This window comes from Neovison vison, chromosome 3 (assembly GCF_020171115.1).
Source record: "Neovison vison isolate M4711 chromosome 3, ASM_NN_V1, whole genome shotgun sequence".
Lineage (NCBI taxonomy): Eukaryota > Metazoa > Chordata > Mammalia > Carnivora > Mustelidae > Neogale > Neogale vison.
The window spans coordinates 173,752,134-173,779,556 of record NC_058093.1 but is presented as its reverse complement, the minus strand read 5'-3'; the positions used below and the strand labels follow the sequence as shown (position 1 = coordinate 173,779,556).

Below are 27,423 nucleotides of genomic sequence, written 5' to 3'. Positions count from 1 at the left end.
CCGGAGCCGAGCGGGCGGCGCGGGCAGCTCGGGCTATGCTGCAACATGGTGCGTGGCCGAATCTCCAGGCTCTCGGTGCGCGACGTGCGCTTCCCCACGTCGCTGGAGGGCCACGGCTCCGACGCCATGGTAAGCGCTGAGCGACTGCCCGGTGCCTCTTGCTGCGGACGTCCGGGCCCACGTAGGCGCGGGGAGTCCGGCGGGTCGCGGGGATTCCCCACTTTGGAACCGTTGCTTTTGCCGAGGAGGAGGCCGGGAAGGGGACGGGGAGTAAAAGTAACCCGAAACTATCCACAACTCCTGGGCTTCCCCCCTGCCCCCGCCTTTGTTGACGTTTTGCGCTTCCTGTTGTTACATTTATGATTCGTATTTTGCTGGAAATGGTAGAATGCGTAATGTGCAACAGCGAAATGCTCTTGTTGGAGCCCCACCGGTGAAAGCCTAGAACACCTGCTGGCTTCTGCTGCACTGAAACCTTGGTGGGGTTTGTGGTGGTGGGCCTGGCTGTTCTGGGTGAGGATCCTGCCTCCCCCACAACTTGCTGTGTGACCTAGAGAAGACGCTAACCTCTCTTGGCATCTTGGGCCTGTCTTTGAAATGGAGTCACACTCTGGCTGGAAAACCAGACAAGCCCGTGGTAATTCTGAGGCATGTGAGGGGCCTCTCATGAAATTACCTGAAAACCTTGTTAGAAAGGGTTTGTCACTGTAGAGAGTTATGCAAGTACCAGTCTTTGGAGAAGTTGTAAAACCACAGCCCTCTACCTAAATACTGAAGGGCATGTTTGCTTATTGACAGTGTTTGGAGGGAAACCCTCCATCCCTACCAGGGTCCCTGCAGGGGTTCCCAAATATAGGAAGGAGCTCTATACGGGGTCTCCCCGAGGGTTGTCATCCACTGGATCCTCATTGCCCTCAGTCCACCGAGGAGAAAAAATTGCATGGGTCTGTAAGGAATGTGTGCATACATGAGGGGAAGTGAGAAACATCTATGTTAGGATGATACTTACCTATTATGTGTGGAGGGAGGGGAATGAGTACCAGAGGACTCTAGTATGCCCTCTAATGTTGTGCTTCCTACGTGGGAAGGTGATATCATTACATTCATTACCCATGCTCTTTGGGTACTTGAGATATTTTTTTTAAAGATAGGTCTCTCAATCATATTTAAAAAAAATGGGCAGAAGATATGAACAGACACATCTCCAATGAAGACATACAAATGGCTATCAGACACATGAAAAAATGTTCATCATCACTAGCCATCAAGGAGATTCAAATTAAAACCACATTGAGATACCACCTTACACCAGTTAGAATGGCCAAAATTAACAAGACAGGAAACATGTGTTGGAGGGGATGTGGAGAAAGGGGAAACCTCTTACACTGTTGATGGGAATGCAAGTTGGTGCAGCCACTTTGGAAAACAGTGTGGAGATTCCTCAAGAAATTAAAATAGAGCTTCCCTATGACCCTGCAGTTGCACTACTGGATATTTACCCCAAAGATACAGATGTCGTGAAAAGAAGGGCCACCTGTACCCCAATGTTTATAGCAGCAATGGCCACGGTCGCCAAACTGTGGAAAGAACCAAGATGCCCTTCAAGGGACGAATGGATAAGGAAGATGTGGTCCATATACACTATGGAGTATTATGCCTCCATCAGAAAGGATGAATACCCAACTTTTGTAGCAACATGGATGGGACTGGAAGAGATTATGCTGAGTGAAATAAGTCAAGCAGAGAGAGTCAATTACCATATGGTTTCACTTATTTGTGGAGCATAACAAATAACACGGAGGATATGGGGAGATGGAGAGGAGAAGGGAGTTGAGGGAAATTGGAAGGGGAGGTGAACCATGAGAGACTATGGACTCTGAAAAACAATCTGAGGGTTTTGAAGGGGCGGGGGGTGAAAAGTTGGGGGAACCAGGTGGTGGGTATTAGAGAGGGCACGGCTTGCATGGAGCACTGGGTGTGGTGCAAAAACAATGAATACTGTTATGCTGAAAAGAAATTAAAAAAAAAAAAAGATAGGTCTCTCGTGGAAAATGCTGACTAAACAAATTATGTTTAAAAGTATGTCCTTTATCCTGAGGTGAAGTTATTCCCGCTTTTTACAATTTTTGTGTTCCTTCTTATGTTAAATGACTTTAAAAACACCCAGTTGGCAATCCTTTGTGGATCTCCAAATGTTTGAAATTTCACTGGCTTGTAAAAATCAAACAATTGCTCTAATGCAACCACTTTGGCTCTCTGAAGTGTAGCAGCTGTGCGTTAAACCACTCACTCTCTTAAGCCTTGGTTTTCCTTTTTCTTCCATTTTTAAAATTTAAATTCAGTTAATTAACATATAATGTATTATTGGTTTCAGAGGTCAGTGATTCATCAGTCTTATATAACACCCAGTGCTCATTATATCATGTGCCCTCCTTAATATCCATCACCCAGTTACCCCTTCCCCCAGCTCCCTCCCCTCCAGCAACCCTCAGGTTGCTTACTGTGATTAAGGGTCTCTTTATGGGGATGCCTGGGTGGCTCAGTGGGTTAGGCCGCTGCCTTCAGCTCAGGTCATGATCTCAGGGTCCTGGGATCGGGTCCCACATCGGGCTCTCTGCTTGGCAGGGAGCCTGCTTCCCTTCCTCTCTCTCTCTCTCTGCCTGCCTCTCCATCTACTTGTGATTTCTCTCTGTCAAATAAATAAATAAAATCTTTAAAAAAAAAAAAAAAGAGTCTCTTTATGGTTTATCTCCCTCTCTGGTTTTGTTTTATTTTTTTTCCCTCTTCCCCTATGATCCTGTGCTTTGTTTCTAAAATTACACATATCAGTGAGATCATATGGTAATTGTCTTTCTCCAATTGACTTATTTCACTCAGCATAATACCCTCTAGTTCCATACACGTCCTTGCAAATGACATTTTAATTTTTTATAGCTGAGTAGTATTCCATTGTATATACGCCACATCTACTATATCCATTCATCTGCCAATGGACATCAGGCTCTTTCCAAGGCCTCAGTTTTCTTATCAGCGACATGGGTATAATAATATCTGCTTTATGTAATAAATGAGATGCTCGTAAGGTGTCTGATACAGAGAATGCCACCAGAAATTGTTGTCTGTAATTACTGTTTACATATGAGGAAACTGAAATAGAAGGGGCTCTGACCTAGATTTTTCGCTGCTTTGAATTTGTGAAGTGTTGAAGTAGCCTGGTTTTAAGTAGAGTAATTTAAGAACTGTGGAATTTGTCTCTGGGTCTAAGTTGTTTATGACCTCTGGATCAAGAGAGATTCTCTGATACCTGTGTTACAAACTAATAAATACTTAAGTATTTATCTTCCAGAGATAAGGGGTGTGTTGTGTGCTGATTCTCATGTGCCTTCTTATTAGAATGTGCTGCTTTGCAGTTCCTGGGGTATTGCTTCCGAGCCCTCACGGCATGCTGAACTCAGCAATTCAGCTCTGTTCAGCACTTAAAAACAGAGGAGGCTTCCTGATCAGAAGAAGCGGGATATTTTCATGAAAGAAACTGAAACTGTCCCCCAACCTCTTAAAAGCAAAGGATTGCAGCTGTGATTTTTTTTTTTTAATTCCCCTTTAAGGAAATGTGGAACACTCAGGCCTGCATTATAAGTTGCTTGCTTGTCGAGACACTCGTCAAGGTTCCAGAGAGTTCCAGGGCTGTGGGCTCATAGCCCAGCTCCAGCTGACATGTGCCACAACCACCACCACTTCCCAGCCCATACTTTTCCTCTTCTTTCCCCATTGTCTGCTGAGCTCCCAGGAGTGGCTATGCTCCCAGACCACTCTCCCCCTCCTCCAGCTCCCAGTCCCACACCCCCCAGCACTTGGAAAACTGCCCACTGCATCATGGAGAAGACTGAAAACAAATGGACCCTGGGCCCCATCTCCACCCGTCAGTCTCCCAACTAACCCCCATGTTTCCCTTTATTCTGTGAGAGTCCTGTCCTTTTCCCAAAAGAATCCATCCCCACCCTTCTTGACTGCGGAGGCCCTATTCTCATCCCCTCTATCTCCAGTATTTTCTTCCTCAGTTTCTTTTCCCAGTGGTTCCTTTTCTATCACATATACACAGGGATTCGCACTTTGGAATCACCTTCTTTTGACCCTAACACCCCTCGTCTGCCTTCTGTGTCTGCTCCTTCCCCACCAAACACTAAATCACTGGTTCATCCCTGTTGCCTCCAACCTTTACACTTCCTTCCTTCCTTTACAGTACTTCCTTCCTCCTTCATCTGAAATGAACTTCTGTCTCCATCCTTCTTTGGGATGGATTGTTATTTCTGCTTCCAGGGTCCTTTCTCAGGGTCTGCGTGTCACGTTGTCGGCTGCCTCCGCTTCCAGCCGTCGCTCTACACCCTGGCTGGCTGCTGCTGCTGCTTCCTTTACTGACCCTGCTTCTTCCCTCTGCAAGGCTCAGGCCCCAAGGGCCCTACGGTCTCATGCTTTGGTCCCAGTAAGACCCTCTCTGTGTGTGCAGCTTCAGTGCCCACTTGTATGCCAGTGATTCCAGATCTCATTTCTGAATCTTGCCTCTCAGGAACTCAGGGGCCGAATCAGGCTGTCACTAACCCTTAAATACGCTCCAGTCTTTCCCTTTTCTGTCTCTTCACTGTCACTGTCACCAAAGGTGATTCTTCTGTCCCTGTCCTTCATGCCCTCTCCCACTCCTGAACAGCTCCCCATCCTGGACCAATGATCTCAGATTCTAATTTCATCATAAAGCCTCCTCCAGCTTCAGATCCATGCCACTAATAGTGCTCCCTGCCTGGCTTCCATAGTTTGTATTTCTCCCAGAGACTTACCACGTCCTGCCTCTTACTATTAGAGCTTCTGTAACCATGGCTTTTAACTGTAACATTCTTTTTTTTTTTTAAGATTTTATTTACTTATTTGAGAGAGAGAGAACATGAACAAAGGAAAGGGCAGAAGGAGAGGGATAAGCAGGTTCCCACTGAGCCGGGAGCCTGACAGGGGGCTTGGTCCCGGGACTCTGAGATCATGACCTGAGCTAAAGGCAGACGCCCAGCCAACTGAGCCACCCAGGCGCCCCAGAAACTGAGTTTAAAGAGACAGTTTAGATCCCAAAACCCAGGGGAAGGGAAGAGGCAAACATGGTAGACAGGCGGCCTTTGTCTGGCATCAGAGCCTCGTGGAGGGCATTCAGTGTGAAGGGTTCCTGGGCACCGGCTACGTATCAGAAGTTGTGCAGGTTGCTGGGGGAGCAAGATACATTTTCCCTTAAGAAAGTTGTAGTTTAAGGTCAACTGAGTGGCTCATTGGGCTGGGCATCTGCCTTCAGCTCAAATCATGATCGCAGGGTCCTGGGATTGAACCCCCGAGAGTCTGCTGTTCTCCTGCTGCCCTTCCCCACCCCCAGATCATGCTCTCTTTCTCTCTCTCTCTCACCTGTTCTCTCTCAAATAAATAAAATTTAAAAACAACAACAACAACAACAACTCAGTTTTCTTATCTGTCAGGTAGGGATAATCTAGCACCTACTTTGTGATATTGTTATGAGGGTTAAATTAAATCAAGTAGCTTTTAAAGTAGTGTGCCAGAGGGGTGCCTGGGTGGCTCAGTGGGTTAAGCCGCTGCCTTCGGCTCAGGTCATGATCTCAGGGTCCTGGGATGGAGTCCCGCATCGGGCTCTCTGCTCAGCAGGGAGCCTGCTTCCCTCTCTCTCTCTCTGCCTGCCTCTCCATCTACTTGTAATTTCTCTCTGTCAAATAAATAAATAAAATCTTTAAAAAAAAAAAAAAGTAGTGTGCCAGAGCAACAAATGTTATATAGTAATAATAATAACAATAAAAACCGTAATAAATTGTCACCGCCCTATGCAAAATCTGTCATCCTACTTTCCTTATAGATGCATGCAGATCTTCTGCCTGGCTTCTGGGGGTCTCCACTATCTGCCCCCACACCACCTCTCCAGTCTTGTCTCCATTCACTTGCCACCCCAGGGGCATTTCCCTTCTGTCTAACAAGGCTCAGGGTTTCCTATTGCTCTCTCTTGCCCCGTGCTATCCCTTGTCCATCCCCATGTCTCTGTCCCCTGCTTCCCCTTTGCTTGCTCCCTTACTCTTCAGGATCCTTCTCACTGACCACACAGTAGTCCTCCCCTGCTTCTTGTGTGTTGGCTTCTTCTCCCCACTGTAGGAGAAATTTCTAGACACAGACTGGGTTTTTCACTTCTGCCTCCCCCCATCAACAGGTAGTGTTGAGTTTCATCACAGTCAGTCAGTAAACATTTACCAAAATACCATTTGATAGTAGCAAGTTTAAAAAAAGAACAAAACAAAAAATAGGCTAATTTGTCCTGAGGTTTTAATTCCTTGTGTTCCCCCAGTGATCTCCTCTGAACCAGCGCCATTGGCTTTTGAGCCCTGCTACAGGCTGCTGCGAAGAAAAGTCCAGTTTTCTGTGAGGCGCTCTGAAGCCTTGGCTGCTTCCATTTGAGGCTGCTTGTGAATGAATGCAGCTCTGTTCAGAGAGCTGGCAGAGGTAGCTTGGATGAAAACTCGTGGATTACAATCTGAGCTTATCATCAGAGGAGGCATAATTGCAAACTGGCACTAAAAATGTATACATTGCCCTCGTTGAAATGATAGGAATCTGTCAGGACGACTTTCCCTTTGTCCATTCAGAACTCCTCCCCTGGGGGGGTGGTGCCCCAAGGCTTGCATCAGACTGGAGCTCTTCACACACATCCCCTGTTGTGTTTTCTCTTCTTATGAGATGCTCTGAGGTGTACCTTTGGGTTTCTTATGTTTGCGTTGTGGGGTGGGGTGCATATTTCCCACAGCACACAGATCCTGACTACTCGGCTGCCTATGTCATCTTAGAGACGGATGCGGAAGACGGGCTCAAGGGGTATGGGCTTACCTTCACTCTGGGAAAAGGCACGGAAGTTGGTGAGTGGAATGTTCTTATAAGGTACTAGAATGCTTCATTTTCACTTAGATTCCAGTTGTGACCTTACTTTTCTCTGTATTTACACTGCTCAGGGTGAGTAAAAACAGTGTCTTGTGGTTTATTTGTTTCATGGGGAGAAATGAAATGGTGGCAGGACTTGGCCCTTCTCCTCGCAGGGGTCAATGGACTGTGGGCATATCCATGAATCTTGGCCTATTTCTCTGACTGAGAAAGGCAGGTGGCCAGACATATGACATAGACAGACGCGCAGTGGTCCTCATGGCGGAAGGGCCTCTGGCTGCCCAGGTTCAGAGCTGTCATCTGGGCAAAGCAAGTTTGCACGAGCCATGAGTTAGTTCTTCTCTCAGATTTGGGGAGAGCTCAGTGGGGCTCTTGAGGCCCCTCATTTTCTTGATAAGGAGACTGAGGCCCAGATAGCTGCTCAGCTAGCCCCTCCCTGAAGTGCTTTCTTTCCACATTTCTTTAAAAAGTTTTTTTTATTTATTTAAAAGAAAGAGGGAGAGCACAGAGGGAGAAGCAGACTCCCCGCTGAGCAAGGAGCCTGATGCGGGGCTCCATCCCAGGACTCCAGGGTCATGACCTGAGCCGAAGGCAGACGCTTAACTGACTGAGCCACCCAGGTGCCCCTCTTTCCTCAACGTTTAAATACAAATGATCTCTTTGATTTTTGTTTTGAAATACTTAATCCATGTACAAGATAGAAAATTCAAAAAGTATAAAAGGTGACCTTTGCCAGATCAGTTTCTGTGGATCATGAGGGTCTGAAGCCAAATGATGACAGTTGAGGTGTGAGGATCTAAGAAGGAAGGACACGGATTCTCTAAATTTGGTGCTGATGCAATACCTCTCCCTGTCAGCTATGTGCACTGTCAGCTCTCCCTTAGATGTAAAGTAGAAGTCTTTGGTCCACTGAAAGATTTTAGTATTGTCAAGCAGACAAAAGTTGTGTGTGCATACGTACACACGTGCGTGTATATGCGTGTGTGTAAGGACAAGGGAACTTTTCTTGGACTTTAAGTGGATGCAAAGTGGCTACTGTCCCACTTTTCACGGGGCTGGCCTTGCATCGTGCCTTCAGCCAGTTCTGTAACAGACTTCCTTTGAGGTTCTCCCATGTGTCAGGCACTGGAGAGAGATTTTGGTGAGACAGACAAAGGAGACAGAATCTCGAGTATATGGAGAAAGAATGCACGAACGTCTCAGGGACATACAGCCATAAAAGAAAGGATCATGCAGCATGAGAAGGATAGATTTTTCAAAAGCTGGTGCAAGCTACACAGAGAGAAGGTCAGTTCATTGTCCAGGAGGGTCTTGGGCAGCTTCAGAACAGAGGTGAGCCTTTGAGATTAATCTTAAAGATTATTCCTTGAAGCTAGGAATTTGCCAGGTAGCAGGAGGAGACTTGGCAGTGATTCCTTCTCCTTCTCCATTAAGTCAACCATTTGCTGTTAATGTTTTCCGTAAGGCAGTAACCGCTGACCACGCTAGGTTTGTGAGCTGTGTGTCAGCTTCTCCCGCCCCTGTAATTGTGTCTGGTCTAAGCCAAGTTTATGACGCTGCCTTCTCTCTATTGCAGGCAATATAGGGCGGCCCCCAAAAGTTGCATAAAACTCAGCAAACTTACAAAATATGTTATGGGACGGGCCTCTGGAAACACTCTGTTAATAGCCTAGACTTTGAACTTTGCTGAGTCGGGTGCACAGTGGAGGGACCCCACGTGCTCACTGAGACATGAGATAGGAGATAGGAGGCTCCTCTCCCTGGTTGCTGAGCTCTGTGCTTTGGGGCCTTCACTGACTTCTCTTCCTCCTCCACTCCCATCCCCTCCCAGCTGTCCTGATGGGCATCTCAGCCAGGGATAAATCAGTTTTCATCCTCTATGCCTTTAATAAATGGCTCTTTGGCGGTGATACAGTCGGCTTCCACCTTTTGCCGACCACAATGTGAGAGAACCCATTTTAACTTTAACCTTCCTCCATATTTCAGGCAATTTACCAGTCTCACTGAATGTGTTAGATGGCATTTGCATTAAAGTTGAAAAAAATTCCATTAGTCCATCACAGTTCTTCTGTGCCTTTGTCAGCCTACTTACTTGTTCATTCTTTTATGATCAAAAAAAAAAAAAAGTAAAAAATAGTGGTTTCCTCATTACTGCGAAGGCAGTGCTAGCATAGTGTGTGAGAAAGGGAGGGAGGGTTCTAGTTATTGTTTTATGGATAGAATCAAAAAACACAGCTTTTAACAGAGGGAAAAAATACGAAGAAAGAAAAATTTCTAAAGAGACAAAAAACAGCTGTAAGTGTTCACACCAGCCCTAAGGTACAGGAACCCATGGTCTTTCATAGGCTTTATTGACGTGTCCTTCCTGGGCTAGACAATCCCAGGGAGTCAGTCAGCAAGGCACTGCCTTCAATGGCCAGTTTCTTCAGATCAAATCTCTCACCCATGGCAGCAAAGCAAACCTGAAGTAGATTGTCCCCATACCATAGATGATCACCAGTACCCAAATTTCTGTCAAATGCACTAATTTTTATTTTATTTTAAAGATTTTATGTGTGTATGTATGTAAGTATGTATGTATTTACTTAATTGACAGAGAGAGAGAGAGAGGGAGAGACAGCGAGAGAGGGAATGTAAGCAAGGGGCGTGGGAGAGGGAGAAGTAGGCCTTTCCGCTGAGCAGGGAGCCCGCTGCGGGGCTTGATCCCGGGACGCTGGGATCATGACCTGAGCCAAAGATAGACACTTAACAGCTGAGCCACGGAGGTGCCCCCTTTTCATCTGTAATAGTGTGTTATATTGTGAATTCAAGATATTTTCTGTGCTTGATATTAATTAGAGGGTACTTCTCTCTCTCTTTTTTGTCTTTTTTCCCCCTTCGGTGGTAAATAAGACCCTTCTTATTTTTTAGGAACAATGAATTAGCAAGGTTTGGTTTTGAAACTGCCTGGACAGACACTTTCCCAAGTGAACAAGAAAATAGATTGGGAATATTATATAAACTTTCATATCTGTGGTTCTGTTTTTCACATGGCAACCATTCAGAATGTGTTTGCTCGGGGCGCCTGGGTGGCTCAGCGGGTTGAAGCCTCTGCCTTCGGCTCAAGTCGTGATCCCAGGGTCCTGGGATTGAGCCCCGCATCGGGCTCCCTGCTCAGTGCAGAGCCTGCTTCTCTCTCTCTCTCTCTCTGCCTGCCTCTCTGCCTGCTTGTGTTCTCTGTCAAATAAATAAATAAAATCTTTAAAAAAAAATGTGTTTGCTCTACTCAGATGGAGCTATGGATTAGCAGCCATTCCACATGGATGGTATCACTTACGAAAAACACAGAAGACATATTCTGGGCAGTTGTTTTTTTTTTTTTTCATGTCTTAGTTTTTTGAGTTCATACCAAAACATACTTAAGAATTGAATCCTTACTTAATAGTGGTCTGTGCTGTGAATGCCCTCGCCCACCATGTGCTTAACAAGGACCTCAGGGACATCATCGGTGACTTCAGAGGTTTCTACAGGCAGCTCACAAGTGATGGGCAGCTCAGATGGGTAAGGGCCATTTTTAAAGAATGCTTCTGTAAGTAGTGTTACTAAGGTTTAAGATGTCCTTTGATGGCAACAAATACGAAAACAAACAGGCTTATAATTCTAAGGTCAAACATTGTATCGAGATAAATTAGGGCTTGAACTATTTAGACCGTCAGTGTTTGGAAGTAATTGATTCCTTTCTATAAGACTTGAATCTGGACACATTTGGATCTTGAGAGCCCTATGGACCTTATCTCTACTCCCACTCCTTGAATGGGGAAGTGTTCTAGACCCCCTAGAAGATTAAGTACTGAATAGGCAGCCTTTCTGGAGGAGAGATAATGTGGGTAGTATTGGAGTTAAGAGAGGAAGTTATTAAAGCCAGAAATGTGAATCTTACATTTCTTAACCAAAGTTAAGAAGATAGAGACCAGAGTATTTTTATGTGTAAAAGTCTGTATTTTGAACCCTAAGTTCAAGGCATGAAAAGAGTGAGGTTCTAGAGAAAGGAGTTTATCCCTGTAATGTCAGTCCAATAACTGGGTCCTTGCCCTTGTCTCCTGACATCAGCTCTGTCTTTTGCTACCTCTGCTCCAGTTCTTGTCCATGCATGGAGAAAGGCACAAGGGAAGGCACTTGCCATCTTGCCTTGGATTTCATTTTGAACTTTCTGCAAAGCAAGTTGAACTTGTTTTTTAGGGCATTCCCTTGAAGAAGCTCCTACTGGCCAAATCTGGGACAATTCAAGGATCAAAATAAATATGTTAGCGTGATGGCTTGTAACTCATGGAATAACATAAGAATCCATGAGTCCATTTAGATAGTGAACAAGCAACCAGGAAAAGCTTGTCATTATAGTAGAATACAAACTTAATGTAAAAAGAATGGTAATGTTAGACAATCACTGTATTGCAAATGTTGTAGCCATAACTGATTGAGGCAAGAATCTTCAATGCATGCCCAAATTTGGGGATAATATTAATCTCCATACTTAGAGAAAATGGTAACCTCACAGTGCAACAGCCCAGTGGACCCTGACTTACCTAAGTGCTGAAAGATCATAACCCTAATAAAAAACCAAAGTGACATTACTGTCTACTTAAAATTTGTGCCAAAAAAGTATGACCTGAATCCCAGTGATGAAGCAACTCCAGACCAACCCAGATAGAGGGACACTGTTACAAGTCAGCCAGCTTGTGCACTTTAAAAATGTCAACAGCAGCTTGAGAAGAATAAGAGAAATTATTCCAGATAAAAAGAGACTAAAGAGGCAAGACAACCAAATGCAATATGTTAATAAAATATTGAGACAGTTGGCAGAATGTGATTATGGACTGTCTTTTAGACAGTAGTATTCTATCAATGTTCTGTTCCCTGAATTTGATCGTTATACTACTACAGTTATGTGAGAGAAGGTTCTTGTTTTTAGGTCCTACATGCAGAAGTCTTAGGGTTCGAGAAGCATGGTATCTGCAACTTAAATGGTTCAGTAAAATCAATATTATATATGTTCTATTTGTATATGTATATGTGTGTATATATAGAGAGAGAGAGTGGGGGGGTAACGTATAAGAGTTTTTTGTGCTGTTCTTGCAACTTTTCTATAGGTTAGAAACTATTAAAAAAAAAAAAAAGCTTAACCTCTACATGAGCCTTTATTGATGCCTTTTAAGTCTTGAAATGTGTCCCTGGCTAGGAGACCCAAATACCTCTCATTTCTAAGAAATGCTGATGTGTTTTGCTTCCTAACCAGATCGGTCCTGAGAAAGGTGTTGTGCATCTGGCTACCGCAGCCGTTCTCAACGCTGTCTGGGACCTGTGGGCCAAGCAGGAGGGAAAGGTAACTCATCGAAGGAGGACTTGCTCTGTGGAAAATCCGACATGTGGCAGAGAGATGAACACTTACTCTGTGAGCAACCTTCTGAAGGCAAAAGACTTATAGCAGGCCTCCAAAAGAAATATAAAGAATTGTTTCTTTATCTCCCTGGCAGTAGTTAGGAAACTATAGGAGTAGGTTTAAAGGGCAGAGAAAGAAATAGGAGGGCAGCAAAGCTAAGGAGTCAGGAGGCAGCATTAGAGACCCCAAGACCTGGGCACGCAGGTGGGCCAGAGGGCAGGTGTTTGAGAGTGGGAGTTTTCCTTTTCTTTTAGGAAAAAAAAAAAAAAAGGCTACTTTACACATGTTTTACAATTCTTTTCTCTTTCTTTCTCTCTCTCTCCCTCTCTCTTCCTCTCTCTCTCTCTTTCTTTTTTTCTCCAAGCCTCTGTGGAAGTTACTTGTTGACATGGTAAGTATAATGTTGTTATAATGTTAAAGAATTATAATAACATAATGTAAATGAGATGGATTTCACAGATTACTTGCTTTTGGTAATTAGTAAATATATTCAGTATTGTCTTTGGGTCACTGTAGTGATGACAAAGCAAAATCCCACTAGATCCTAGTATTTCTTTTCTGATATTTGAAGTAACAGCTGGCTGTGCTCACATAGGCAGAGTGGTGCACAGGAAACACTGAGTTTAGATCCTGCCTCTCCCACTATGGAGTTTTCACATGCAAATTCCCTGAGCCTCTGTTTCATAACTATGAAAAGGGGATTGTCCTCACTTCTCTGAGAACCTTGTAGAACTTGTTTAAAGACCAAATAAAGTGCTTCCTGAAGAATAAGAGGTTATTAAGATATTATTATTATCTTAATAATATGTACTATATATTATTGTACATATAATTGTACATATATTGTACATATAATATGTACTATATATTATTAAGATATTGTCTGGTCACTTTGAATTTAAAAGGAAGTGACAAATCAGAGTGTGGTGGTCTCCAACTGTCTGATTGCAGAAGGGAAGGAGCCAAATGCTGACGATAAGGCACCTCGATGTTTCCGTTTTTCTTGACATGTTTATGGTAGAGCTGAACACCTGGCAGCTGAGGAGGAAAAAAAGTCTGGACAAGTTAAGGGGCATGAGCTTCACACCCAGGCAGACCTGGCTTTGTATCTGGGCTCTATCACTTCCTGGCAGGTTGACCTTAGACATGTCACTAACCTTCTTTGAGCATCAGCTGCCTCATGGTGATGATGTCTTGCATGGTTGCTGAAACTCTGGCGGTCAGCAAGAGTTTAACATCACAATTAAGGAAACACAAAGAACAACATGGCCTTGAAGACTGTAGGTGGGCAGACATTGCCTCTTCTCTGGGAGAAAGTTAAACAGGAAGCTATCACACTGGCTCTCTGATGTGGTTGCAGGTGGCATGGGGGCTCCATCCAAAGGGGAAAGACATGAGCTGCCTTTAGGCACAAGGTCAAACTTTCAGAGGGGTGTAAAAGGTGGCTTCCCAAATGGAATGATTTGAGGGCCACTAGAGAAGATGCCTGTGACTTCATTCTTTTGGACCCTATTTCCTGTTTCAGTAGCGGCCAGTAGTCTAGAAAGAGGCAAAATCTCAGCATTGAAAGAGCTTTTACATCTTTCTTTCTTTATTTATTTTTAAGATTTTTATTTATTTGTTTGACGGAGAGAGACAGCGAGAGAGGGAACACAAGCAGAGGGAGTCGTAGAGCAAGAAGCCCAGTGTGGGGCTCGATCCCTGGATCCTGGGATCATGACCTGAGCTGAAGGCAGACACTTAACAACTGAGTCGTCCAGCACCCCACATTTTTTTAAGATTTCGTTTATTTTTGAGAGAGAGCACACTTGAGCACGAGCGGGGGTGGGAGGCAGGCAGAGGGAGAAGGAGGCTCCCCGCTGAGCTGAGCAGGGACTTGGTTGTAGAGCTCAATCCCAGGACCCTGTGATCATGACCTGAGCCGAAGGCAGATGCTTCACCAACTGAGCCAGCCAGGTTCCCAGCTTTTACACTTTTTCACAGACCAGTGGAGTATTGTTGGTCACAGTAAAACCTGAGTGGGAGCAAAGCTACTGGTTGCTTCCCAGCTGTTAGATTGAGATGAGGAGGGGTCTCTGCCAGAGGCCCAGATGAGGATGTTGGCCTTGGCAGCATGGCCTGAGCAGTGAATGAGGGGCAGGAAGAGGTGGGGAGAGAACAGCCAGTGATGGTCCAGGGCCAGGCAGTGTGCTGGGTCGTTCATGGTGAATCCCTTCTGTCCTGTCGGTGAAGTGAGTTGACAAGAGAGGAAATGGCCCATGGTCAGGCTGCGAATAAATGGTGGGCACAGGGTTGACCCTGGAGGGCCTGGTTCCGAGACCAGCCTTCTTTCATCTCCTGCTGAGCTGCTCCAGGATCACCGTAAGCCGTGAAGTGTGGAGCAATGACGTAAATATAGAGGGATGCCAGGTACTCATCTCTCCACTTAACCCGTGCTGAGCCCTTGCATGCCTCCTGCCAGATCCTCCTTCCAGGAGCCATGTTAGTTGGGATGGTGGAGCCTAGATGTCTGGGGAGGGAAGGGGTGGGGAGGGAGTAAGGGGTTGCAGCACGAGGGCCTGAAGATGTCTTGGGGAGGCGGCACTGACCCTCCGAAGAGCTCTGTACCAAGGAATGACAGAACCAAACACTTTAACACAAATCCTGAATGTCCTTTCCCAGAGAGGATAAGTCTATCCTTAGAAACCTAAGCTGCTCATGAATTGATCTGGGCCTTTCCCCTCTCCTGTCACACTGCCAGGACCCCAGGACGCTGTTATCCTGCATTGATTTCAGGTACATCACAGACGTCCTGACTGAGGAGGAAGCCTATGGTGAGTCATACTCGAGTGACGGAGCTGAAAGTTTTCTGGTACCTGCTGATGTCTAAATAATGTAGTAGCTTGCTTTTTTGTCTGAAAAAGTGATGATGCTTCTCATTTTTTTCCAGAAATACTGCAGAAAGGTCAAGTTGGTAAAAAAGAGAGAGGTGGGTGGTGAGGAAATTTCCTTCATTATTTTTGTTGTCATTGGCCTTTTGAGGGTCCCTGTCCACTTGGGGTTCACATCATCTTTCGCAATGCCCGTGCCCCGCAGCCCGGCCCTCTGACAAAGGGTTGCATCTGGAAGATGCGGCACCCTGGGTGTGACAAACAGGAAGACCTGGGCGAGTTTGAGACCCTTGGTATTTGCAGGATTGTGAATGTGGCCAGAGGCTGGTTGGGGCTGGGTGTACTTGAAAGTCAGGGTCAGAAGAACAACAGGCTGGATTCTCTGGGGGCAGCAGCTTAGCTACAGGCAACTGTGGAGCCAGGGTGGCTTGATCGGTTGGGCATTCGCCTTTGGCTCAGGTCATGGTCCTGGGGTCCTGGGCTCAAGTTCCATGTCGGGCTCCCTGCTCAGTGGGGAGCCGGTTTCTCCCTCTCCCTCTGCCACTTCCCCTGCTTCTGCGCATTTTCTCTCTCTCGTCAAAAAATAAATCTTAAAAAAAAAAAATAAATAAAGGCAATTGTAATTCTGAAGGTCCCTGGAAAGCACAAAATGTTGACTGGCATTGTGTTTGCACAGAAGGACAAATGCTGATGCAAGGCTACCCTGCCTACACCACGTCATGCGCCTGGCTGGGCTACTCAGACGACAAGCTGAGGCAGGTGGGCACTCGGACCTGGTGTTGTGGACAGGTTTTATATTCCTGGCTTTCTGGAGTTTTCTTGTTAGCTTTTCTAAATCATTTTGGACCCAAGGCCTCTTTCTGAAAGTACTTAACGCTGGAGCGAAGTGAAGCCATTCACGTCGTGGGCGCGGGACCCCGTGACCTAGCGTGTCCCCCCTTGGCTTCTGGAACATGACAGGCCAGGGTTTGATTCCCTGGCAGAGGCAGCAGTGTCACACAGAGCCTCGATTTCCTCACTGTGAAATGGGGAAATGATAGGTATCTTGTGGGTAGTTTGGGGGGAGTCAGAATCTTGCTGTGAGCTGTGTAAGACCCTCAGCCCGGGCGCTGGCGCCCAGCATGCAGTTGGAATGTGGTTGGTTTATGACTTTGCCATCACACTGTCCTCGCCGCCGAGAGGAAGACTAGCTTCTGTTTGTTTCCCTTATGTCCACGTGTTCAGGGGGCTGCAGAATACCCTCCTTTAAGAAGGGGGATAGACAGAAATGCTCCATTTCCCTCCTAGGAATGTTGTGAACAATTTAAGAAATTGTTCCCCTAGAGGTGAGGAAAGATCGTCATCCTACAAGTATGAAGAGTTATGCTCTGTTGGGGAAGCCGCTCCTGCTTTTACATCACCAACACGTGGTGGTTCCTCCGGTTCCTGAGGCAGCCATAGTGGTTATGAAAGGAGACCAGAGACAACTGGGGTACTCGTTAGACAAAAGAGAGTTTTGGGGTGTGTGATGGTAACTGTGCTCCTTTCCCCACAGCTCTGCACGGAGGCACTGAAGGACGGCTGGACCAGGTAACCTGTTTGTGTGATCATGGGCTTCACTCTCCCTGTCACAGGCTGGGCAGTGGAGACAAGCCAGGAGCAAAAGGCACCAAGGATGCCAGGGTTCGTCCAGGAACAGTCTGACACGTAGGGATGCGTGGGACAAGTTTCAACACAGGCCAGGTTCTTTCTGCAAAGATGAGATGTGATGGGGCCCCTGGGTGGCTCAGTTGGTTAAGCAGCTGCCTTCAGCTCAGGTCATGATTCCGGGGTCCTGAGATCAAGGCCCACATCGGGCTCCCTGCTCAGTGGGACACCTGCTTCTCCCTCTACCTGTTGCTCCCCCTGTTGCTCCCCCTGCTTGTGTTCTGCTCTAGCTGTGTCTCTCTCTGTCAAATAAATAAAATCTTAAAAAAAAAAAAAAAAAAGATCTGACAGCTCTCCTAGTTCCCTGACTTGGGGTCAGCAGGAGAGGAGGCCTTATTGTCCTGAGGTCATTTTCCAGTGACTTGTCTGAGACCTAGGGGGACAGGGCAGTGGCTACTAGAAAAGGTCACCTGTGAATTATCAGCGGAAGCAGCCACTTCTGCAGAGAACCTGCGTGTCTTCGCCCCGCCAGGGGATAGGTCCCAGTTACCAAGCCACATCTCTTTTACAGGTTTAAAGTGAAAGTGGGTGCTGATCTCCAGGATGACATCCGTAGGTGCCGCCTCATCCGGAATATGATTGGACCCGAGAAGACGCTGGTAAATGTCCTCCCCTTTCACCGAGAAAGAGCAGCCTTGCATGAAGCCTGTGCCCTGGGCCAAAATACAACTCACTTCAGGCAAGGATTAAAGAACAACAAGAAAGTTAAAGCTGAATGTTAGAGGAAACACAGCTTTGTGGTCTTGCAGTGGGCAAACTCTTTAAAAAAAAAAAAAAAAACAACTATGAAGGGAGCTGATAGTTTTAAATGATTCTCTTCTGCAGAACCTTAAGTAAGAGCTAGATTAGGGATTGTTCCTTCTTGCTAGCAGCGACGTGCCTGAGCAGACAGGTTCCCCACTGGTGCCCTCATGTGTCTTATCTAGTTTCCCTGAACAAATCTGTCCCTCCTGGTTCAGCAGATAGGCCAGTCTCGGGGAGCCAAGGTGGAAGAAATGCCTAACTTTTGTTGAGATCAATGTAAGGATCAGTGATTCCTGTCTTCATATTTTTATAAGATGTTTCTTATTACATGTAAAATATTCTTATAAAGTCAGGATAAGATGTTTTTATGGTTTTTGGAGGCATGTTTCATAAGTTAACAGAAATGGAAGTTGAGTCCTTGACCTAGGATCAGAAGTGCCACTACATATACAAGTTAATGTGACTTTTGTCTTACCGGGGCCATTCTTACCCAAATAACTTGTGCTACAAAGTGATTCTAGATGTCCTGTCCTCTGGTCCTCATAGTGGCTCCTGAGGGGACTCCTACCACTTAGCACTTCCTACTAGACAGATCCATCCCCATGTCTGTCTTCTCTGGGTGTGATAATGTCAGGGATGGGGAGGCCCTTTCATCATCTCTGCCCGCCCAGCACCTGGCTTCCGGAGAGCTAGGGCCTGGGCGTTAGAGGCCTGGACCTGAACTTGCCATTCACGTGACTTCCTGTTCTTGGCAACTTGCTTAACTGCTCTGCATGCCAGCTTTCTTTTCTGTAAACTGAGTTAATGTGAACTGCTTCATAGAGTTGTTCTAAATATTAAATGGGACAAAATCCATAAATTGCCCGGTTGAGTACGTGCTTCCTCAATGGGAGAGTCTGGGTTATTGATTAACCAGTGCCAGACTCATAGTTGACAAGAGTCAAAATGACTAGTAAACAGATTCAGAACTGATGAGCATGATTGGGAAGGTGCTAAAATCGTTTCCAGAACAATGGACAGTGCGAGACAGACACGGTTGGGTGGCACCTAGGTGCAGATGGGGCCAGAACTCCAGGGCCCACGAGCACTTCTCCTGGGCCCAGCCCAGGGCACCTGCAGACATCTCAGTGGTCCTGCGACTGGCTGGCCACCTCTTTCAGAAGATGCATCTGGAGCCCCAGTTCCAGTCGTGGTGGCTGCGCTTCGGCCGCCTTCGTGCTGGCTGTGTGCTGGTCCTCCACAGGGGAAATGTCAGGCTCCCTCCCACAGTCTTGCTCAGCCATCGGGAGCACTGAGTGGCAGCATTTCCTCCCTTAGAGCCAGGGCCCCGTCACAGGTCAGCACCAGGCAGACCTCACGGTAGAGGGTCCCTCTCTCTCCTTGCAGATGATGGATGCCAACCAGCGCTGGGATGTGCCTGAGGCAGTGCAGTGGATGGCAAAGCTGGCTGAGTTCAAGCCACTGTGGATTGAGGAGCCCACCTCCCCAGATGACATTCTGGGACACGCCACCATTGCCAAGGTAGAAAAACTGCACCTGCTTCTGCCACTCCTGCCGTATATTTGTTTGTTTGTTGGGTTTCTGGACTGGCTGTGATGGATCCTTTGCTAAGGATCCTAAAACTCCTTTGCTTATTTTCTTGTAGGTTTCTCTTTATTTTAGAGACAGTAAATTGCTAAACATTGAAAGGCTGTCAGCAAACCCAAGATTAATAGACACGACTTCATACTTCGTAAATACAGAAATCTAACTGATACTAAAATATTTTATTCACCCCGAATGAAACAAAATTTTAAGAAAAGGTTTGCTAGCTAATGCCAAGGTCAGGCCACCCCAAGAGAAGGCTGCCTAGAGTCCCCGCACCAGGGTACTCCCCTCACAGATCTACTGGCCTTCCCACCTCTTGGGTTTAGGGAGACCCTGGTACATCAGAACATCTGAGGAACATGCTTTCTCAGGAAGCGGCCCCCTTTAGCCAGTGTCCGGCACTGATAAATAGAAAGCCAGAATGCTGGGTCACTTATGAGAACTCCCAACTTCTGGGGACACTAGGTGTTTGTATCCTCTGACCCGAGCAAGCTCCACAAGGAGCCACATTAAACCAAAGGCTGTTGGATGAGTGAGAAATCAGGGCAGGAATGGGTTGTGTGATTTGAATACACTGGTGTCTATCCAAGGGGGCCCCACGCATCTATGCACAGAACATGGCTGTGCCTGCTCCTGGCATGAGGCATGTTGAGTCTTTCTTTCTTTTTTTTTTTTTAAGATTTTATTTACTTATTTATTTGTCAGGAAGAGAGATAGCACAAGCAGACAGAGTGGCAGGCAGAGGCAGAGAGAGAAGCAGGCTTCCTGCTGAGCAAAGATCTCAATGCGAGACTCAATCCCAGGATCCTGGAACCATGATCTGAGCCGAAGGCAGTGTCTTAACCTACTGAGCCACCAGGCATCCCGGCATGTTGAGTCTCAAGTTCCCCCTCCTCAACCAGCACTCACCTCTAACTACCCTTTTATGTTTTCCTCTGATGCCCCTTTCCCCCCAACACTCTGCTGTCAGGGTATAGGTTTGCTGGCCTTATGTCCCTTCCTGCCTGCCTGAGCAGGTTTCCCCCTGAGGTGGTTCTGCATTGCTATACTTTCCCCTGATCTAGAAAGTTTCACTCTGAGGACGGGCAGTTTCACATTCTGGGAGGAACACCTCCCAGAGGTAGGACACCTCAGTGTGTCCTACGGGCAATTGTGGGTCCTACAGGGACCATCCTGCCCCATTTCTCTCAGGACACGAACGTATGAGCCCCTGCTGTCAGGCCCTCCATAGAAGCCTGTGTTTGAGGGATGCCCTGCATTCACCCCACGTCACAGCCAAGCCACAGAGAAACAAAGACACGTGAACCTGAGAGAGCCGGCATGGGGGGAGGGGTGCCAAGTCCTGAGGACAGTAGGAGGAAGGTCACTGCAGGGAGACACAAGGGTGGGCTACAGCGGTGGAGCTGCCTGGGGAGGTAAGATACGAGCGGACCCTGAGCAAAGCTGCATGGCAGGTTGGGGGGGAGGAACAGGAGCCAGAGGGGGACCGTGTCAGTTTAAAGCGACCTGAAAGCTTCTGAGGAGTCATGAGAATCGGGTCAGAGGCCATGGTTTGACAAAGATTTTCACCTTGGGGTTTTTTGGAGGCAGCCAGGCTCTAGTGCTGCCCACCAGCCCACACAGGGACCTGTACCCTGCCCCCCAGCACACACCCCTGCCCGGAGATTTTCATTAGAAGCTCTTCAGGGCTTCGGCCCTCTGAAGTTTTGTTTTTATGAGGGAGGCCAACCCCTCAGAAAGTCTCCCATGACCTGGGCACAGACAACCCAAGGCAGGGGACAGCTGCAGAGACAGCCAGCCCTGGTGGGGCCATGGAGATGCCCAGCGGAGTACAGATGCACGTCGGGGGGTGTGGGGAAGACAGGTCCCTGGGACCGGGTGATGGGTCCAGCTGAGCAGAAGTGAGCCACCATAGTGTCTTGAAGGGGAGAGTGGGATCAAAGAGGATTTGACTGGAAAAAACTTGTAGGATGGCTTGAGATGTGGTACAATGTTGTGTGAAACAGGCAGAAAGAAACGAGGCAAAGAGCAGAAGTAGGAGGCTTTCACAGTTATCAAGGAGGGTGGGCAGTGAAAGGAGAGGGCAGCTAGACGAGAGCAGGCTCAGGAAATATTTAAAAGGAAGAAATAGAAGTTGGTACCTATTTAGTGTCAGAAACATATACTTTAAAATGGTAGAGTGAGTAAGCCAAGTGACTTTCCTACCCCTCTGTTTTTCCCCACTCTGGTTTTTGGTTTTGTTTTGAGATAAAGAACTGCACTCATATAGAGGTCTCTGGAAGCATAAACCAGGAAAGTAGAAGGTGCCCCACTGACCATCCACTCTACCCCCTCACCTGGGGACAAGGAGGCGAGGCTTGGGAGGTCCATGACTCCCCATCCACACATAGAGGCAGGACAGGTAGCAAGATCGGGAGCCCCTGACTCCTAAATTAAGGGTTTTTTCTGCAGGGAAGTTTTCCTGTCTAGTGGTTAAGAAGCTTCCACTGGCTCTGGAGCTGGCCTGGAGTCTAGGCCTTGGTTCTACCCCTTTCCAGCCTGTGATCTGGGGGCGGGTTACTAGCCCTGCATCTGTTTCTCATCTGTGAAATGGGGACGGGATGATGGTGGCTCCTGTCCCAACGGGCTGTAGATGAGGACCCATTTCAGTCAGGCTTTCACACAGCACCAGACAGGTAGCAGGACTCAGACATGTTGCTGTATTCCCTAAACAATGGGAAGATAAGCTAGGGAGAAACCCAAGGCGCCTGAGGAAAGTGCCTGTGGCAGCCCCAGTCGGGAGGGACGTTTGGGGAGCAGCCGGAGCCTGGGTGGAGGGGGTGAGGTAGCTTTAGAGGGGAGCACAGAGAGAGCAGTGCTGTGTTAAGAAGACTCCAGCATTCGCCCAGTGAGGAGTTCACCAGGTAAGGAACAAGCTCTGCCTGACCTGTAAAGTGGATCTAAGCCCACTGGCTAAGCTTGAAGGGAGAGGGTCCTAGAACACCCACTGACGGGGCGGCGGGGAGAATCTGCAGAGCTGTAGCAGGAAGGGAGCTAATGGCAGCATTTCAGCTAGCCCCTCCTGTGTGCACACATAGTCTCCTTGCCGACCTTTTGCCCTTCCTAAAACTTCACACAGCCCCCGCAGGGACATCTCCTTCTTCAGCTCTGAGTGGTGAAACCACTGTAAATTTTTTTAAAATTAGGATTTTCAGTTCATAATCTTTGGGAAATAACATCAGGTTGTCTTCTGTTTTATAGGCGCTGGTCCCATTAGGAATTGGCGTTGCCACCGGAGAACAGGTAAGTGACATCTCCTTGGGGTCAGTACACACTGGCCACCCACTGGGGACACTGGCGTATGTTAGGCTCCACCACCTGTGTTATTTTGAGGGGGGAAGTTTTCATAATCTCAGAACCTAGGATGCTTTACAGCACATCGGTAGAGTCTGCAGTCAGAGAGAGTCAAAATTTGTCTCTTTTCCGACAATTCATATGAAGTAAAGCCGAGTGTCTTTCCCAAAGTATCTAATCAAAGTTTACAAGGCAGCAGTTTGAAGTTGCTCCTGCAAGGGCGTAAGACGCACAGTATGGTTTTAAGAAAGCCAGCTTCCAAATTGAATAAACATTACTGCGTTCACTCTCCGTGCTTATAAACGGAGCACAAATGCTTGCCAAGACCCGCAGCCGTCCACCCACGCGTAGAGCCGCGTGGAAGAACAGATTCTTGGTTTGCCCAGCGAAAGGAGCAGTGCTGGCTGGCCTTGGGGTTTCCGTCGTCCTAGCCACCTACTCATCGCCATCACCACATTCCCTCCTGATGCTTCGCTTCGCCTCCCCCTTGCCAGCCGCTCTGACCATCATTCCCTAATAGATGTCCAGTCAGTGGGACTTTTGCGTGACTCACACCCTTCCGCTAGCAGATTTATGAAGCAGTGAGCAGTCAGGAACCCCACCTGCATTGTCAGGGCTCGCTTCGTGCCAGATGAGAGCAAAGAATACAGCCCAGGCTTCCTGAAGGCCCAGGTTAACTCTTCTGCTGGTTTTATTTTAATTCTATTTCCAGTGCCACAATAGAGTGATATTTAAGCAACTCCTTCAAGCGAAAGCCCTGCAGTTTCTCCAGATTGACAGCTGCAGGCTGGGAAGTGTCAATGAAAACCTTTCAGTGTTGCTGATGGCCAAAAAGTTTGAAAGTAAGGGCGCCTGGGAACCACATACCAACCCTCCATTTCCCCGCCCACCGCACACCGGCAGGTCCCTCTGGAAAGACTGTCTTTTTAGCCGAATCAGGGAATCTTTGATGATTTTCATCCTGCAATTTCCTCCCTAAATAATAATGAATGATGTAATCACCTGCGGGCAATGAAAAAAAACCTCAGGTGTTCTCTCCTTTGCCCACCCCCACCCCACTTGGCATTAAGTAGAGATCTGTCTTTATTGTAGTTCCGGTTTGCCCCCATGCTGGTGGAGTTGGCCTCTGTGAATTGGTTCAGCATCTGATTATATTTGACTTCATATCCGTTTCTGCAAGCCTCAAGAACAGGTAATGTCGGATAAAATTCGGCTCTGGAGAGCAGAGGCACTAAGAACTCTGTTCTTTGCCACATTCTATAACTCAAAGGCCAAGCTGGCTTTGCTTTCCACTTTTTCCCATGGGGCCATTTCACTAGAGTCCCAGCAGTGAATAGATCTCTTTTTCTTTTAGATGGTGGGTTCTGGGTAGCTGCCTTTGTTTTCTAAGTACATGATGGGCAGGTGAGGTAGAACCCGGGGAAACCAGAACTCCTTTTTTTTTAAAGTTGGCTCCACACCTAGTATGGAGTCCGCTAGGGCTTGAACTCAACGACCCTGAGATTAAAACCGGAGGTAGATCAAGAGTTAGGCACTTAACCTACTGAGCCACCCAGGCACCCCCAGAATTCCTTTCTTTCTAAATCTACATGGCTTTCATCACATTTATATTCTCTGCTTCTCCTGGTCCCAGCGCTGGAGTCTTTCATAGTCTGGCCACATCTAGTTTCATCTTATTTCTCAGGATGTCCCAGGTGAACTTTAAGACAGTCTTCCAATAATCTGCACACATATGGATTTATTTTGATTTATTTTTTAAAAAGATTTTATTTATTTATTTGCCAGAGAGAGAGCGAGCGTGTGCACAAGCAGGGGGAGTGGCAGGCAGCAGGAGAAGCAGGCTCCTCCCTGAGCAAGGAGCCAGATGCAGGACTCAATCCCAGGACCCTAGGATCATGACCGTAGCCAAAGGCAGAGACACTCAACGACTGAGCCACGCAGGCCCCCCTATTTTTATTTTTCTAAAGATGTATTTATTTCAGAGTGAGTGAGAGGGTGGAGGGGCAGAGGGAGAGAATGCTGTAGCTAAAGCTCTTGCTGAATGCAGAGCAGGACATGAGGCTCAGTCCCAGGACCCTGAGATCATGACCTGAGCCAGAATCAAGAGCCGGCTGCTTAACTGACTGAGCCTCTCAGGCTCCCCGTGTGACTTTATTATGCATTTCTTTTCTCCTGGAATTAAATGTGGTATTGCAGAAGAATCCCTGGCCATAATTTTATATGATGGCAACATAAAAATGTGCATGAGAATGGCAAACACCAAACGCCGGGCGGTGGGTGAGAAATGGGACCTGTGAAGGTTGATAGGGGGCCTCAGTGATAAAGTAATGGTTTCTCTCTCTAGGTGGGAGGCTGAGGACATAGGTGTGCCTTTTATGTCTGAAATATTTTGTACAATAAAAAGTGAACATTCCTAGGTTATTCTGCTTTTGCCCTCTCTCATTTCAGTCCTGCAGGTGGGACCAAGGGGAGGTTCAGACCAACCTTGAAAGGTCCTGCCAGTCTTGCGGGCTGAGAAAAGGGCCCGCGCGGAGGGTGGTACACTGTGAGCATGTGCGAATAGGTGCGAGTGCATCAGGCTGCTCTGGGGCTAGAGAATGTCCTTGTGTGGGCGGGGCAGCCGCCAGGCACCACTGGGCACCCCTGCTTTGTGACCAGATGGGAGTGCCCATTCCCTGCTCATTCTTCAAGGCCAGAACACCCTCTCCCATGTGGCTGGTTCTTCACCTGTAGTCTGTTCTTATAGATGATACATAGCACATATTCTAGGTGGTAACTTGGTATCGTGTCCACTGAAACCATGCAGCCATGTCTTGCCAGTTCCTTGGTGAGTGCCCAGCACCAGGCACCTGGGCTGCCTGTCCTAGCTGTTGATTAACTGATGACCAAAGTGAGGCAGCAGTTAGGTCACTTGCCCCGTCACAAAACTAGAAGGTGGTTGACTCCACAAATTTGAACAGATTGGTTTGACAGTAAAACCTGTGCTTTTTTCTAAATCGTGTGTGTAGCTGGATGGGATCTCACTGGGTGATTTTAATCTATTCATCTCACCACTCGCTAAAGGTACCCAAATAATCCCAGATACTTATGGAGTCTAAATGGGTATCTTCAGGGGGTCACGAAACCTTTACAGATCTTCCTTGGCTTGAGATAGCTTAACATTCCAATAAACCCTCCCTAAAATATTGAAATAGTAATATATTTACCAATATTGATAAATACTAATATATTGAAAATATATTTTAAAATGTGTTTAATAACGCCTAACCTACTGAACACCATACTTAGCCTAGGCTACCTCAGACATGCTCAGCACACCTGTATTGGTCTCTACTTGAGCAGTCATCTGGCATGAAGCTTGCTTTATAATAAACTGTTGAAGAGCTCCTGTAGTTTATTGAATACGTTACTGAAAGTGTAAAACAGTGTATTCGTTGTGGACCTTCATGATGGCATGGTTGACTGGGGGCTGCTGCCGCCACAGCCCAGCGTCACAAGAGAGTATTGTATCACACATCACGAGCTGGGGAAAGATTCAAATTCAAAATCTGAAGTAAAATTCTACTGAATGGCTTTTGTTTCATCAGGGAATCGAAAAATCTTAAGTCAAATCATAAGTTGGAGACCATCTGTAGACTTAAAACAGACTTTTTTACCCACCCACACGAGACTTCACCCTCACATTATTTTACAGAAAGAACCTGAGGCAGCGGTTGAAAGATTTGCATAGACATGCACCCAATTTGAGTCTACCCTTTCTTGAGCGGTTCTCATGCCTTTGCTTTAACAGTTAGTACCACATGAATCATCTAACATAAGACTGTAATTACTGCCCTAATCTGATTCCTTCCTCCTAGGATGTGTGAATATGTCGACCACCTGCACGAACATTTCAGGTATCCTGTGGTAATCAAGAAGGCTTCCTACATGCCTCCTCAGGTGAGCTTGGCCAGAGGCTCCCTGAGGAAGCAAGGAGCTGCCAGACCCTGGTATTCTTGTTCTTGTAGGTTAGACCCTAGAGTGCAAAGCGGTCTCCTTAGAGCTTATTTTCAGTATCTAGAAATTACAAATGTCTCTTGAGTTAGCAATATCAAATTCCCAAGGCCTGAAGGTCAGGAGTTAAAGTGAAATTGCCCCAACAAAGCTTCTCTAATGCCAGCCTTTCTTCCCAACACCAGCTGAGACCTTAAAATGAACACCTCTTGTGCAAAGTCCTTCCCACCCCCTGCCACAAACAAAACAAAACTTGGCACCACCTAGCAAGTTAGTGAACTGAAACGTTTAGACCGGTTGTGTTACCTGGACCACTTATCTTCATCATGTCCAAGACACTGGGGCTTATTTTCACCAGTGGAGGCTGAGTTGTCAAGGAAGTGATTAGTTTAATCCTGAGATGTAGCCAATAAAAAGCGTATCCTTCCCCATTTCAAATAGTCTGAAAACAGCGTTTCTTTGAGCAGCAGAAACACATATATGAGTTTTATTCCAGGTAGTTATTAACACTATTCTATTCTTTGTCTTTGATAGGATGCTGGTTATTCAACAGAAATGAAGGAAGAATCTGTAAAGAAACATCAGTATCCAGATGGTGAAGTCTGGAAGAAACTCCTTGCTGCTTAAGGGAATTAAATGTTCAGCCCTAACACCCTTTCCTAAGTGAAAATTCTTACATACACTTTTTGGGTGTGGTTTTACAAAAACAGGAGAAAGAAGTCATCCTAGAGTTCAAAACAATTTCAGCCAAAAGTCCTGTTAACCCTAGGAATCAGCTGTCATTATTACTTGATTCTTTTACAAATAAACGTATTCTCCTAATTAGTCCCTAAA

At 46.7% G+C, this 27,423-nt stretch overlaps 1 protein-coding gene across 2 annotated transcripts; it reads left to right on the top strand.

Annotated features, from left to right (window-relative positions):
• ENOSF1 (enolase superfamily member 1) lies at window positions 1-27,423 on the top strand. 2 transcript variants are annotated; one of them, XM_044243317.1, is made up of 16 exons: window positions 1-129; window positions 6,830-6,938; window positions 10,385-10,500; window positions 12,233-12,319; window positions 12,741-12,767; window positions 15,117-15,189; window positions 15,306-15,344; window positions 15,923-16,005; window positions 16,781-16,815; window positions 17,444-17,531; window positions 19,063-19,197; window positions 22,504-22,545; window positions 23,309-23,438; window positions 23,689-23,788; window positions 26,454-26,535; window positions 27,124-27,423. In XM_044243317.1, exons 1-16 carry the CDS (start codon window positions 46-48, stop codon window positions 27,214-27,216), a joined length of 1,323 nt encoding a protein of 440 aa, XP_044099252.1. In that variant the 5' UTR covers window positions 1-45; the 3' UTR covers window positions 27,217-27,423. The 2 variants fall into 2 exon arrangements, with proteins under 2 accessions (XP_044099252.1, XP_044099253.1); XM_044243318.1 differs by lacking the exons at window positions 1-129; window positions 10,385-10,500 and having other exon boundaries at window positions 6,876-6,938.

Excerpts from the sequence above, each read along its gene's own strand:
- ENOSF1 (XM_044243317.1), top strand. The coding sequence starts at position 46 with ATGGTGCGTGGCCGAATCTCCAGGCTCTCGGTGCGCGACGTGCGCTTC. Across the intron at positions 22,546-23,308 it reads GCGTTGCCACCGGAGAACAG|TGCCACAATAGAGTGATATT; the intron begins GTAAGTGACATC and ends TTCTATTTCCAG. Across the intron at positions 26,536-27,123 it reads CTTCCTACATGCCTCCTCAG|GATGCTGGTTATTCAACAGA; the intron begins GTGAGCTTGGCC and ends TGTCTTTGATAG.